The 15,714-nt window shown below is 38.2% G+C and overlaps 1 protein-coding gene across 1 annotated transcript in view; it reads left to right on the top strand.

Moving 5' to 3' along the window:
- LOC123031308 (histone-lysine N-methyltransferase SETD1A-like) overlaps window positions 1-15,714 on the top strand; it is a 63,031-nt gene that overhangs the window by 39,386 nt on the left and 7,931 nt on the right. The window contains exons 4-5 of the mRNA XM_044446126.1: window positions 2-44; window positions 11,187-11,412. Coding sequence (XP_044302061.1) covers window positions 2-44; window positions 11,187-11,343 — 200 coding nt within the window. The 3' untranslated portion in view covers window positions 11,344-11,412. The remainder of the gene's footprint in view (window position 1; window positions 45-11,186; window positions 11,413-15,714) is intronic.

The following is a 15,714-nucleotide window of genomic DNA, read 5'->3' as shown; positions in this document are numbered from 1 at the left end:
GATTTACACACTTACAACAGAATCCTATGCATGTCTACTCAAAAGTAAGTTTTATGGAATTTACTGTTAGGTGACTGATATAGGATTGCAACCTTTATATATATTCATTTCAGTGGTTATGAACAACACATAGTATAAATAGAAAATATTGTTTTCACTTATAGTCAACAGAAGTTTTAAAAGAATAAGAAGTTGAGGGCATTTTGTAACCATTTGTTTACTAATTTATCAAATGATGAAATATCAGCATTATGAATTCAGAATTCATTGAAGGACAATTTTTATTTGCCTCATTTTCTTTTTTTTCCACTTGTGTAACTGGAAAAAAGATGCAGTTGCAATTATCACTGTTATTAATATAGCCATCATTCTTGTTTATCTTAGAGTAATGATTTCATTGAGAAAATGCAGATTTCTAATTGTTTGCAAAAAAAAAACTTTCATAAAAGTAGCTAATGTATTTTTTAAACATAAAACTGGATGTTATGGACCTTAAGGCATTATTACAATTTATAGGCATACATTCTGTTACATCTATGATTAATGCAAATGTAAACCTGAATGTGTGTTTTCAATTAATTTATACTACATTTATCATACATCTACTTACCTTGGAGTAAGCCCCACTGAACTCAATGGAATTTGAATCTGAGTAGACATGTATAGGATTGCACTGTTTATCAGCTCTTCAATCTAAGTATTTCTGTCATAATTTTTCCTTGGGGAAAGAGTTCTTGCACTGGAATGTGATGTGATGCTGATGAACTGTTAGCAGCACATCTCACATATTAGTTCTGGGGCTAGTTACATTTCATTGCAGGCGGAAGTTAACAATCATATTTTGGATCAATTTTTATGGGTACCCACAATTAGTTTTAATAGGAAGTTTGATTTAAACATATGGATTGCTGATGGAGCTGATAAAGCTATTGTAGAGTTTATGGTCCTTCGGTATAAAAGATAAAAATGCAACTGTAAAAATATATCATACTGAATATGTCAGGCATATCACTTAAAAAAACTTTTCTTAAAAGAATATGTAAATCATGGAGATACACTATACACTGCAGCAAGTGGGCTTTATAGCTTTTTAACCATCTACTCTATCTGATTATATTTGCTCAATTAGCTTTGGTCCAAGCAGTGAAAAATTTCAAATCAATATGAAAATGTTAATGATAAATGTAAAAAAGGAAGAAAAATCCCTGGATGTGATTGAACATGTCTGAAAATTAATATGTAATAAATACTGTTTTGTTATGGTGGTACTGTGTAATGTTAGAACCGCATCTATTATTCTTAGGCAAAAAGGAACTGAATGAATACAAAATACATTCAGGAAGGCAAGTGTCAAATGACAACGGGCAGTATAGTTCACTTTTCTCTTTCCTTACCTTTAGTTGCATTCCTGTTTTTACAGAAATCTGCTGGAGATCACATGCTATTTAGTATGCTATAATATGGTTGTTGCTTTTTAGCTAAGAGAATAGCTTGATGATCTGTAACGATTAAAAGGCAGTGAAAGGGATGCTGCTGTTAAACAGATGGCATGCTGTATGAATTATGTCATTTCTATAGTTATAAAATAACTTGAGAAAATGTACTGTAACCGTATGATCTATGCTAAGATTCATTACCCTGCAAATGCTTTCAGGGGTAGGGAGTACAGACTTTTTCTGCACTTGTTTTACCTCATAAAAAGGTTCAGTTTCCACAAAGAAACAACTAGCTTTGTCTATTACATGACTGGACACGCTCTTTGTATGTGCATTATATGGCCAGATAGATGCATGCAAATAACTGTATGGTGTTTAATTTGTTCTACTGAAGTAGAGACAACTACCAGCAATAGCAATAAAAGTCACATAATGAAATAAGAATACTAGGAAATCCAAGGATTTTAGTATGGCCCGTTATTCATTCAATTCCTGGCAGCCTTTATGATTACAAATCACTTGATTGACTAACTAGACATTCTCAAAGTGAATTATGAATCAGATTCATTTTTCCTGGTTGATAGTTGGTACATGTTGTAACTCTTCCTCTTTGCGATATATCAAGTTCTTGTAACAGTAATAAGAGATATAATCAACTCTTTATTTCAGGACAAATAAATTGCCTTTTCAAAAAATGAAATGTGGTTGCTAACATTTTAACAGGCTGGCAATGTAATTCCTGCCTGCTATTCCAAGGCGGAAGCTGATGTGATGAAATAGCTTTTAAGTATTTGACTTTGCTGAAATTATTTGAAGAGTAATATACCTTCAGTCCATACAAGGCTCTCCTGTAGATTCCAGTGAAAATTCTCAGTATAGATACAGGGAAATGGATGGCTCTTTTCTTATTTGAAGAACCAAAATTTCTGCAACAGTGGGATTCATAATGATCTGTGACTTTTTATAGGATTGCATGAAGAATATCTGAGATTGGCAGTATTAACTCTGAGGGAAACAAGTTTTTAAAACAACAGCCAGTTTATCAATTGTCCGCCTGTCTATTTATTCTGTAATTCATTCAGTGCATTTAAGGTGGACCATTGGGGGCAGCAAAAAACTTTGCAGTATAAGGGTTCCTGCACAAGGTGCAATGTACAGTTCTGTTAACTGAATTACTACTGTAATTTCACATAGTCAGAAATGGTCAGGATTGGGCAATCTGGGTTATTTGAAAGAAGTCTTTCTATGAGCTTCATCATCAACCCACCACTGCCCAATTACTATATCATCTATGGCCTAATTCACACATAATGTTAGCCCATGGTTTATTTTTTCAATTGCTGGGTTTGTTTTTCTTCTTCCTTTGTCTGCTTTTTCCCTGTATCCCAAATGCTTTTATGAGCAATAGTAATAGTATATACAGCAATGGTGTGTGTGTGTGTGTGTGTGAGAGAGAGAGAGCGAGCGAGCGAGCGAGCGAGCGAGCAAGGACTCTTGTCTGCTGCCTGTAGCATGGCAGAACAACTCATAATCCCATGAACATCCCATGGGTCTGGGTTCATACCTAATGACAACCCATGATTTAAAGAACCCGGAACTCACAAGCTAAGACCAAACCATATCTTTTCCTTTTGTTTATCATTAGCAAAGAATGGTTGTTAGTACAGCTATGTTCACACAATACAGCAACCTAAAAGTCAAACATCCATACCATGGATTAGCATTATTGTGTGAACCAAGCCAATATAGATCTGTACCATGAGATAATGGATTTGATAGATGCCTAACACATTTTATTAAAATGCAGGTAAGAATTTCAATGTATTTAAGAATATAAGAAGAGTTAGGTTGGATCAGAACAATGTTGGTTCACATTGCGGCCAACCAGCTACTCACAGGAAATCTATAAGCAGGACTTAAGTGCAACTGGTGTATGGCATACTGCCTCTTATCGGAACTAATAGTCATTGCCCATCTTTTTCTCCATGAATATTTTATTTATTTATTTTGAATATGTCCCAAACCCTTTTAAAGCTGTCTAAATTGGTGGCTATCACTAATTCCTGTGCAAGTGAATTCCATGGTTTACTTATACGCTGTGTGAAGTACTTTCTCTTATCTGTCCTGAATCTTTTACCAGTCAACCTCATTGTTATGACCCCATTAGATTCTAGTATTATGAGAAAGGGAGAAAAATATCTCCCATTCCACTTTTTCTCCACCATGTATAATTTTAGACCTCTATCATGTTTCCCCTTATTTGTCTTTCCTCTAAGCTAAACAGTCCCAGATGTGATACCCCCCTCCATTTTCAGGTTGGTGTAATTTAATGCCAATATGCACCCACCAATATTATCATGAATAATTCCAACACCTTTCAGGTATATGAGGGCATAACATTCCGAAATTCTGCATTGGCTCTCCAGCTATTGAGATGTTGAGTGATGTAAGCAATTGTGCTGTTGCAAAGCAAATAGGAGAAGATGGTATAACTTTCAGAATTTAAGTCAAGAGAAGGATGCTTCTTTCAGTAAATAACTCTTTCTAAATTCTTTTGCACTTTCTGTAAATTTGTTCTGGAGTGCTCTGAATTGCAGTTTTAATGGAGGATATTCTTTAGTGATAAGCAACATCTTTTAAGGGAACTGAAAATGATGAATTGGATGGCCAACAAAATGTAGCAGTTCTTATTAGGCTGATTTGGAGTTCTCTCCACCCATAGCCCCTCCTAAAGGTTTTCTGTACTTTTACAAAGCTTGGGGTTTTCTCTAGCCCTCTTGGGTATAATGTTATTTTTATTGTATGAGCACAAGTTGACTAGTACTACACAATATTTGAGTGAAGCTTCACATTTAGGGTGTACATCCACCCTGAATTACATTTTCTAATCAAAAATTAGATTTTTCAGAATGTACAAAATTCTGCAATTAGGAATAATGTAACATGTCACAAGCAGTGAACACTTTTTCAGTCATCAGCTCTCAGCCTGTTTGTGATAGTTGCATAGAGCAGCTAGGATTTTGTTTTTAATGGGCTAATTTCTTAAGTGAACATGTATAGGTCAGGTTATTCTGTGTCTGTCTGTTTCTATGCAAATACCATTCACTTTTGTCAGAAATATTTATCAGAGAGCTTTGGGATGCTGTTGTACTGTTTGAATAAATGTAGCACAATCTATACCTAGTGAGGACAGTAGTAACATTTTAAAAACAATGTGAGATGCTTCATTTGAATTTCTTGTCACCTCTTTTTCTAGTTTCCAAGACAGTATTAACGCAAATGAATGATTCAGCAGTTAAACTTGTTATTGAAGATATTTAATGGGATTGTAAAAATCCATAAGACATCATGAACATTATTTTAAAATAAAGCATAAGCTGTATTTCTGAATAATATATAAAATGTTTATGAAAATACCAGTTACTGTAATTAAGGGATATAGGGATTAAATAAGATTTAAGGATATAAATATGTAAATTCAGACCACTTATATAGCATGATCATATGCATTTCTACTCAAAAGTAAATCCCTTTGAGTTCAGTGGGGCTTATATATGAGAAGTGGGTATAAGATTACAGTCCTAGGGTGCAATTCTGTATCCACTTACATGACAGCAAGTCCCACTGAACACAGTTTTATTAACTTCTGAGTAAACATATAGAATTGTGCTATTATAAGTGAAGTACATTGTAGGGTTGGCCAGAACAGAGCAAAAAGGAGATGCAAAGTCTGTGGGTTTATGTACTACTTTCTTAGGTATCATGGGAATGCATATACAATGTGGAAAAGGAAAAAGAAATATTTGGGTGAAAATGAAACATTGAAATAATTATGACATTATCCAGGGGGAGTTCGGATTGGGTCCTAAATGAAATCCTTGAGGTTGAACCAAACAGTGGTAAGTCCAGTAAAGACTATGCTCTTATACTCACGCTTCAGTCAATGCAAAAGTAGGTGTGTCCCTGCTACTCACCTTTGAGATTTCATTGAAACATAAGACGTTCTGTACATGTTATGAATGAATGTACTCAGATGCAAATCTCATTGACTTCAGTGGGGCTTATTCCCACTTATGAGGCTATAGGTTTATAGTCCAATGTACATCTGGGAGCAGGTCCCATAAAAGCAGATGGAGCTTCCTTCTGATCATTCACACACTGGATGGTGCTGCACGGATACTTACATCCCACTGAAGGCAATAGGAATTATGCAGCCAACCTGTGTACAGGACTGCAGTCCAGTTCCTCTGCCTCCTGTACCTTTAATAACATTATAATTTTTATTGTTACAATTACTGCTTTTACTGCAAGAATTATTAAGTACAGATACTACTAACACTAAAAATGTAGCAGTACATAATTAGGCACTACCACCATGGGTTTAATTACTGACAGTCAGAGCTTTAAGCTACAGTATGTTGTTATTTTTGGCTCCATCCCGTTAGCATTCGCTAACTGCCCACCCTTGGAATGCAGCCCTGACATTTCTTTGGAATGGAATTGGGACCTCAGGCTGAAAGAGGTTCTACACCTCTGCTTGAACTTCCTCATTTGTAAGGATTATTGAAACTATCCCCAAAGAAGTTTGAATACCTAGAAAATTCAATGCAACTTGTTATTATTAGCGGCTGTATGTAGAGAAGATGGATGTTTTATGTAAAAAAGGCATGGTGAATAAAGGATCTGGTTCTTCATTGCTTGTTTGGATGGAGTGGGAACTTAGCACTCTGCAACCTGTGCCTATAAAGGCACACCTTGTATATAGCGTAGGAAGCAACATGAACACCTCAGGGCCTGAGTCTCCCAGGAGAGGCATACCTTAAGCTTTGAGAACCTTTATGTTCCATTATTCAATGTTTTGTTTTAATAAAGACAAGAGGTCGCTTACAAAAGTTTGATCATTGTTTAACATACAAGATGATGTGTATTCATTTCCATCATTTTATGCCTTTCTCATGACACCCCTCATTTACTGGCTCTTTTGAAGTGTCGCTTGCATTACTTTGAGTTCCCTGAACTCACTTGCAGTTGGCAGTTCATTTTCAAGTTAGCTTTCCTATCATATTAATGGCAGTTTAGATGCTTGCACACACACAATTTTTCTAGTATACCTTGCAGAGTTTAGTATCTCTTCTGTAGTGTCATTTTTTTAAATGGTGGGAGGCTCTAAGAACACAAATGGACATATATTTAAAACTGATTATCTCCAGTCCCCCTGGTAAATGCTTCTCTTGTAAGTACACATTATCTGAACTATTTTTTAAGATGTGCTTTCCCCTGCAGAATTTTGTTTTATCTAGCGGGATCTCTGGCTCTCTAAATTCTGGTATGAATAAATATCACTGTGTCTCTTCACAGCATTTTGGATTTATTTTATACTGTATGACTTATGACCTTCTGTGCTCAAGATTGTAGTTTTGGAGACCAATGGGTAATGTTTGCAGTGGTAGTATCAAAGAGCCTTGTTGTATCTTAAAGATCAGCAAATATTGACACCCCACCACAGTGATTTTAAATGCATTTTTGTCATTGTCACATATAAGGATTCAAGCCTCCTTAATAGTCTAGATCTCTGAATGCTTTGCCCACAATAACAGAAGATGAAAAAGATCATAATACTTAGAGCTTTTCTTAGAATGTCATATAAACAGTACCCTTTTTGTTCTTGCAGTACCTTGTAGCCAGTGCTAATTCTCCTTACTAGTTGTAGAGCTTTCCAGCTCAAAGAAAGGAACTTTTTGGTGTGGAGCACATGATGAAGGCCTGGGGCTGGCCAGATGAAACTGGTGAGGGATTGTCCTGATAAATGTGAGGATAACTTGTTCTCATTGTGGTGTGAAGAAAGGGCCCTAAGGAATTAGTCACAGGGTTAGTGTTGGGGCCAGTACCAAAGCCAGGGAATTTCAGGGGAGAGTTCCATCTTCAGGGAAATGCAAGTCAGGGAACCAGCATTCCCACTTTTTTGCCTAAAATAGAAGCCTTTTGAGTCTGAGCCTTCAGTTCAGGCTAGAGCACCATTACAAGCCATCAATGGCACCTGAGAAATGATCTACTCACAAACAAAGTGAGTATTATTCCTGAGCATTATTTTGAGGAATCCTTATTCTTCAAGTGGGCACTTCTGTGCCTGGAAGTCATCCAAGCCCCAGTCTGTCGGTGCCTCCACCTTGAGAGTCAGGTGGGTGCTTAGTCTGAAAAGAGGCTAACTACATCTTGATGGAAGGGCCAATCTCAGTGGCCCGCTAGTTCCATGATGCAAGTAGTTTTTCTGCAGTGTTCACTTGGGCCATGAGGCTATCCTCCAAAGAGGAGTTTTTCACAGAAAACATGGTAGGAGCACCATGCTGCATTGCCTTCTGTGGTGGAAGAAAGATGGGACATAAATGTACTAGAATAAACCAACTCCTTCTTTTTAAAGAGAATTTTGTGACCTTTTGTTTTTATCAACTATTAGATGCTGAGCAAATGTAATGCTTGGTTAAGGAATGCAAGTACATGGGCTTTGTTTGGTATGTTAAACATGAGCATAGAGAATGTTCATGAAATGGTTAACAAGTCAACCTAGGGGCAATCTACACTAGGCATTTTTAATGGTATGGGTGAACTCACTGGTATGTCACATAATGCTCATCCTAATCAGACTTTTTCATACTACTTCTGCTATTATATTCCGGATTTCTTTCAGAGTAGTTATCTCACAACTTTTTATATGTTGTACATATAACAGCATGTACTAAACTTGGGGTACTGTTCTGGGGACAGGCGGAGTGAAGTGGAGGTGTCCTAATGGGCTTGGGCAAAAAAGCTGCTATCCTGAGGAGACTCTTTGGTTGTGTTCCAACCTCCTTCACCCCCCCCCCCCCATCTACCGCTACTTTTTCTGACTTGCAAATGCAATGTGGCTCTTGGTATTTGGAAACAAGTTTAAGTCTGAAAAGGCATATTTATTCAGGAGTAAATCACATTGTCTTCAATAAATTTACTCTCAACTGAGAAAGTTCACACATAATGATAACGAATGGCATGAGGTTACTGCAGGATATCTTACCTTCTGTTCCACATTCACACATACATGTGGTATCCACTCATGAGTAGTTTCCATGCTCCTCTTTCTTCCCTCTGAATGGTGGCATGACATTCCTGTGGCCAGGAATCAATCCCAGGATGCACTGCTCCTGCCTGCTTCTCCCCCATTGGCCCATATACTTCCCTGGACATATTCTCAGCCAGACACCACTTTTCCCCGCCGCTGCTCTGCACAGCCACCATCTACTCGGAGGAGGACAGTTGCTCTGCAGGAGAAACAGAGCAGCACCTGCCCACTGCTGCAACACCCCTCCTAAATGGAAGGGAATGTAGTGAAGATCTCCCTGGTGCTCTCTTGGATTTGGTGAATGCCAAAAATATTAGCTTGGAAATACAGCTCAAAAGATTATTTTCCTTTTGGGTTACACATTGAAACAGAATTTCACATAAACTGGAACAGTTGTGTGGTCATGTAGTTTCAATATATATTCCAATTTCAGTTTCCCGTCCTCCCAGTTTTATTTATTTAGTTATTCGTTTCACTTCTCTATCACCCAATAGCAAAAGCTCCCTGGGCAGTTGACAATTAACCAAATACAATAGATACATTAAAAATACAAATTCCAATGTGCAAATTTTAGAACAGCAAAAATTCCATTATAGAAAAATGTGTAATAGTTTAATATCTAAAACAATTTCCATATTGATGAAGTATTGACAAAGTCACATAGGTTCAGCTGCCATAGTAGCTATGACTTTAATGCAGAGATAAACATATAGAAGATATGTGCTCTAACCATATTCAGATCTGTTAGTGTGGAAAAATGTAAACTCCCTTCACGTTATGGGGTAGCACAGAAGTAGAATGAAATGAAATAAAATAAAATAACTACTCCTATACTCCTATTCAGGCATTCTTGATCTGTGTATTGCAAATATTTCTGGAGGGAACATGTAATCGCCCTGCTGCTGTATTGCTTTCCTTATCCTATGTTCTTGGAGGGTAACTTTATGAATAGGAGATCCTTCTGTGTAGGGGAAACTTCTCCACGTAATCCAATGATTTTCTAGGACATAGAAGAGGATGATGAAGAGGAAAGGGGCTAGTTTGCTTCCTTTCTTCATGTGTTTTAGTCTCCTGCAACATCACATCCCCTTGTGAAGCAGGATGTGGTCATTGCTTGGACTAGGCAGTCTAAGGTTGGTCAACTGAATTTAAGCCTTTCCTTTTCTCCAGCAAGTGATGTGCTGTCAAAGCTCACAGCACTTGCTGCCTGATGGACAGAAACATGCATCACTGTATATACCCATCTTTGAATTTGGGGCAGAGTAAAAATCTGATGCTTTGCTTATGGAATAGCTATTCAATAGGCACAATTTAAGGGCATGGAATTCTGCATTCAGAATATTCATTGATTTTCACCTTATGCAACCCCATGTGTCAGGAATATAGGTCAATACTGAAAATAGCTCACTAGAATATATCAATGAACTTTGAAAGAGATTGTGGGAGTTTACTCTTGACCTGAAATTGAACTGAAGGGCCCAAACTGATCAAACTACCACCTGAAAATCAACTTCTGATTCCCAATTGTGAATTTGTTTGTTCACTGCTTTCTTACTACAACCAACATGAGAGAAACATGGCATAAGTTGCTTTGTAACCCGCCCCAAGGCTCTTTGCGAAGGGGGCGGCATAAAAATGCTCTAAATAAAAAAAATAAAAAAAAAATAATTTCCTCTTAGCAGCTAAACCTTCTGACTAAAACGAGTAACATACAATGCCAGCAACACACAGTGACCATTATAACATTAGCTTAGGAGTTTGTTTAAGAAAGGAAAGACTGTACGAAATGCTCAGCACAAATTTTCACTTTGGAAGAATAGTCGTGTGTGAAACTGGAGGAAAATAGAAACCAACTTTTCTTCACATGTCATGGATTGATTCATGTCTCCGAACCTTTGTGGTTTTATGTAGGACTCTGAACAATGTGTGTTAACACATGCTATGTAAATAAATAAATAAGGTATATTGAAGCATAAGAACAGCTCTGCTTGATTGGACCAAGTCTTACCTGATCCAACATTCTGGTCATACGGTGGCCAACAAGATGCTTCTGAGAAAACTACAAGCAGGACATGCCAGGAGGCCCGGAACTCTGTCCTGTTGTTGTATCCCTACAAGTGGAAACAGAGAGAGGAGGCATACTGTGCAACACATTAAAAGAAGAAGAAGATGACAATGTAGGAAAAATCCTCCAAAGTGGTCTAGTTCTAATGAGCTCAATATGTTTCAGAAAGCTTTCTTACCTACCAACAGAAATATAAACACTTTTACGCATATGCATCAATAGACTGATATTGCCATTTTAAAAATGCCTAGAGCACATAGGATATATTCAACATGGTCTTTTCTGGTAAATGAAAGAAAACACATTTTTGTTTTCCATTTCCTGTATCATATATACATACTTGGAAGTTTTAACATGGATGAGATCATCCCAGAAGAAATATATCTTTTTTGTGCTCTAGGCATTTGAAGCATTTTCCCAAGCTGAAACACAAGTTTGTGTGTGTGTGTGTGTGTGTGTGTGTGTGTGTAAGCACTCTGTATTCTTGTTAGTAGACCAGGCCATTTATGACAAAAGAAATCTTTCTGAAATACATTGGATTCAATTAAATTAGGTTTTTTTTTGAAGAATTTCTTTGTTCTTGCTTTTGTAGCCCGGCAGTATGCATTCAGAGGAATTTTGCCTCTTCCCCTGAAGGTTTCGTCATCATGACTTACACCAGGGGTGGACTGAAGATACAACCAGAGCTACTAGAATATCTCTGCAGTGGATCCACAGATATTTCTTACCTTTCTCCCACCTTTAAATGATGTGGCTAAGGCTGTAGTCCCACAAGGGAGAAAGCCCCACTGATCTCAGCTAGACTTATGTCTGAGTAGGTATGTAAAGGACTGTGCTGTGAAACAAAACTTGGGGGGAAATCAGTATGGAATGAATTTAGTTAGCGGTATCTGGTCCCCAAATTTGTTCTAAAACTATGCTTGCTTTTCTGCTGTTTTCCACTTGGCCTGGGTTACTGTATCTCTTGGTCCTGGTAAAACTGAGGTAGCTCTTGCAAGTGTCCACCTGTATCTTCCAGTGCAAATTATGGAATACACTCTCCAGAGCGGTCCACCTGGTGCCACCTCTCTACTCCTTTTGGCACCAGGTAAAGACCTTTTTATTTAACCACCATTTTAATAATGTCAATAATTTAATAATAATCTTACACAGTTGCATTTTCTTTTTCCTCTGCCTTTCCTTCTCTTCTTTTTCTTTAGTTATGAATTGTTATGTTGTGTTATTATTGAATGTTTTAATTGTATTTTATACCACTATTTTTATTGTTTGTAAGCTGTCCGGAGGCTTGTTGCAAAGGACGGCATAGAAATATCTTAAATTAAATTAGTTGTATGCAGAATATATATTTGCAAGGCAGCAGGAAATCCATGCATTTAAATGCAATGTTTCAGCTTAATCATGGGACTATTTCGAAGCTTGAGAGCTGGCTATGTCCTTCCAAGTTGTTTCTGAAGAATGAATAGGTTGCTTCTGAACTGGACAAGCAAGGATTCTTTCATACTGAGCATGAAGTTATAGGAGGATGAAGAGTCAGAAGTCAAAGATGAGAAAACATCTTGGGACTGTTTCTGAAAAGCCCCTGACTGCTGCTGAGACGAAGGTCTTGGAAGCAGTCCACTGACAGGTCTCCTGGCAGGGGATTTGTTACTGTGAGAGCTTGGCTAAGAAAGGATTTGGATATAAAAGTTCTCTTTATTCTCTTGCTGACTTGCAAAACTCCCCCCACCCCCATGCCCATACCTCTGCATAAAACACGCACATTCCTACATCCCAGAAATAATGCATATAATATGTTTAATTGTCAGAGGTGAGACTAAACTGAAGAATTCATTAAGTCAAGGGTTTTACTGCAAATGAAACCAGCAAATACTATGCAGAAAAAATGATAAGCAAATAATGGGAAGCATTTAAAAATACTTGTACCTGAAGACCATTGTGCTAGATGTAGATATGAGTGAAGCTATTTAAAATAGAATACCAGGCTGTTGCTTACTTTTCACCTGTGACCTGGTCCATACATGTAAAATAACAGAATACAGTTGTAAGGGCCAGGATGTGGGCAGCAGCTGAGACAGGCAGAATGCCAGGACCAGGGTGCTGTGTAGAACTAGGTCCTGCAGCTTAATAAGACTAGATGCTGGTGGCATGGCCAGCAGTCCAGGCTCAGGGCCAAGGCAGCAGGCAGTCCAATATTATACCAGCAAGAGAGAGAGTACAGTCCAGGAACAGGCCACTGGTTTAGTGCCAGGGTGGTCCAGACAAGAGTGAGCTGGAGCAGGGCAGGAACAACTTGGAACACACAGGAGCAGGGTAAAGGCAGACTAGGATATGTAGGATCAAACAGGAACAAGGCAGGAACAACTGGAGCAAGGTTCAGGGCATAGTGATGCAGGCACAAGAGCATCCTGAAGATTACTTGCTTTGCTGTGGCAAAGAACAGCAGTGCCAGAAAGCCTTTCATGCTGGTCTTCAGGACCTCCAGCTGTGCTGCATAATTGCTCTTAGGTTGCTCCCTGCAAGAGCCTGCAAGGGTGCTTCTGGTTCTGCAGGCACTTGCAGGGTCACTCAGGCCCTGATCGTGACAACAGTGATGTAACAGAACTTAACAGTGAAATCACAGAATAGTCTGTATGACTTTTAACTGTGGATGGAAGAATTGTGTTATGAAAGTTTTACTATGTGAAAATCTGTAAGGATATTTTGTGGGGGGGGGGAGACATGGGTAAGGACTTCACTTGTTCCTGCTGAAATCTTGTCTTCTGTGTTGGTGATGGATCAGTGCAAGTTATGTTTCTCTCCATTTCTTCATTGTACTTTCCCCATTTTTTAAAAACTCAATTTCTTATTTGAGGAACACCACTGTAAAATTTGGGGAAGTGCAAATCTTGAAGGATAACTGAGATTTGGTTTGCGTTCCTTTTCTGTCCAATGAGCAAAGATACAAGAGCCTTATCTTTCCTTGCATCTGGTTATCTAACTGTTCAGGGAGCTGGTCCATAAGAAAAATAATGATAATTTCTTTAATGACCCTTTCTAGAAGGTTTAATTTGCAAACTTGTATAGGTTTGCTAAACATTTCTAGATAGTTCAGTTTGCAAAGAATAGCTGTACACAGCACAAAGCAGCAGCCTGAGAATAAGTACAAGTAACACATCTTTCCTTTTTCACCTCCTCCCACAATGATATGGGAAGCTGGAGTCCCATGTAACTCATACAGCCTCTTTTGCCACTTTCTGAAATGTATGGTATGACTTTAAGGCAGATTGTGTTTTATGGAGGAAAGGATAAGTCTGTAGTGCTGAGAACTTCTGGGAGAGGTTATAGCTGTACTGACACTACAGTATTTCATGACCACAGTTTATGTTTAACGAGATGGAAACTTGCTAGCCTAATTCTCAGCTTTTTCACACTTTGAACACATAGGGAGGTGCTTGGTTCCGCACCTGATTGCCATGGCCATTTCCATGATTTCTATCAAGTAGACTGATGGTGAAAGAGGATTGTAAATGCAGGGCCTGTACTTGTGCAAGGGGACTTCTGTGAATGAAAGGCCTATACTCATGCTCAGGAACTATGGATTACTAAGTACAAGTCCTATGTGCAAATAATTTTAGGCACATAGGATCTTTTCTGGCCTTCAGACTGATGAGTCTGATTGGACAGCAGGCAGGCCCAGCCCGTACAAATACATGGAGGAGAAGCAATCAAGTATATGAGCATTTCCCAGGCATGGCTTTAGAGCTTTTCTACATGAGACATTTATTCTGTGTTTGGCATTCTGTATTCACGGTTGTTTATACATTTTTAGACAATGTTTTGACCTTTCAGTTTCACTTGAACAGTGCTTTTCACAAATTCTTTTAGGGAAGGGAAGATGAGGTATTATTTGTTAAATCAAAATAGACTTCCCCAGTTGTGTAATTGTGCTGTTCCACTATAATACAGTGCCATCTAGAAGTCCTGTAGTGGAAAAGCAGGGAAGGTAATGCTCTTCATGTAGGGTTCTGATCTCAGTTAGCGTTAGGGTTCAGATAAAATCAAAAGTTGATACTGCTTTGGAATATAGGCTGGCTCATTAGAGGATACTTGAGCTTTCTAGCTTTGGATCCAGCTTCCTATCAGTATGCATATAAAGGAAGCAGGAAAAAACTGCATGCAGGTAGGTCAACAATCCTGCTTTGAGCTCCTTGACTATGCCTAGACTCTGTTTCAATAACTTTCATTGCCATGTTCCAACTATTCCTGAATCAGTGTTTGCCTTTTCTTTGCCTTTTTCCTGTAGCAACCCTCTGTTCCCCTGGTTCTTCTTTGAATAAACTTCCTAAGAATGGCAGTTGCTTTGCTTTCTCTAGCAAGGAACCATGAAAATGAAAGAGATGAAATGTGATTTTGTGGTACAAAGTATGTACCCAAGTTTCTTCCACTTATAATTTATTCTCATTTGCCCTGTTGTGTCAGGGTCTGATGAGAGTAGTTCTGCATCATATACCTGTATCTTTGATTGAAGCAAAACAAAACAAAACAGCCATGGCTCACATGGTAATCAGCAGCTCTACTCAGTGAATCTTCCCACACCAGCTCATCTTTAGGGGCAGCCTTCTGGGATGGGTGACTACATGAGAGAGACCCTTCCCAAGACAATGAGGCTTGCCTGATGATGATGTTGTTATCATTTCTGTGCTGGGCAAAGTAATTGCTCTTCTGCCAGGCATTTTAGAGTCTAGATTTCACCATTTAGACTGATCATTTTAAGTGCCCACTTTAATAAATCTTATACTCTGCTTTTGTCTTGCATTGATTATGTTGTTATTAGTTATCTATTACAGATTGTGTTTTTTACTGTTTTACTATCATGTAAACTAAGCAGAGAACTTTTGCTATTGGATGGATTCACATATAAACAAGGCAAAACCAAAAAAAGTTTATTCACGCATTGACTGATTTTTTTTTGTGCCACTTAGTGTCTGGTATGTGGTGCCCTGGTTCACACAGCACAAGAGTCTACAGTGGCTTAATTTACCTTCAAGCAACCTATCTGGGTTAGAACAATAGGAGCCATGGCTGTTTAGATACCAGTGAGTGCCCAGTATGATGTAACAGCCCGCATGGAAAATAGAGCT

The sequence above is a fragment of the Varanus komodoensis genome, unplaced genomic scaffold (assembly GCF_004798865.1).
Source record: "Varanus komodoensis strain SLA01 unplaced genomic scaffold, ASM479886v1 scaffold5, whole genome shotgun sequence".
In the NCBI taxonomy this organism is placed as follows: domain Eukaryota; kingdom Metazoa; phylum Chordata; class Lepidosauria; order Squamata; family Varanidae; genus Varanus; species Varanus komodoensis.
The sequence above is the reverse complement of the archived record's forward strand: the minus strand, read 5'-3'. Positions and strand labels throughout refer to the sequence as shown.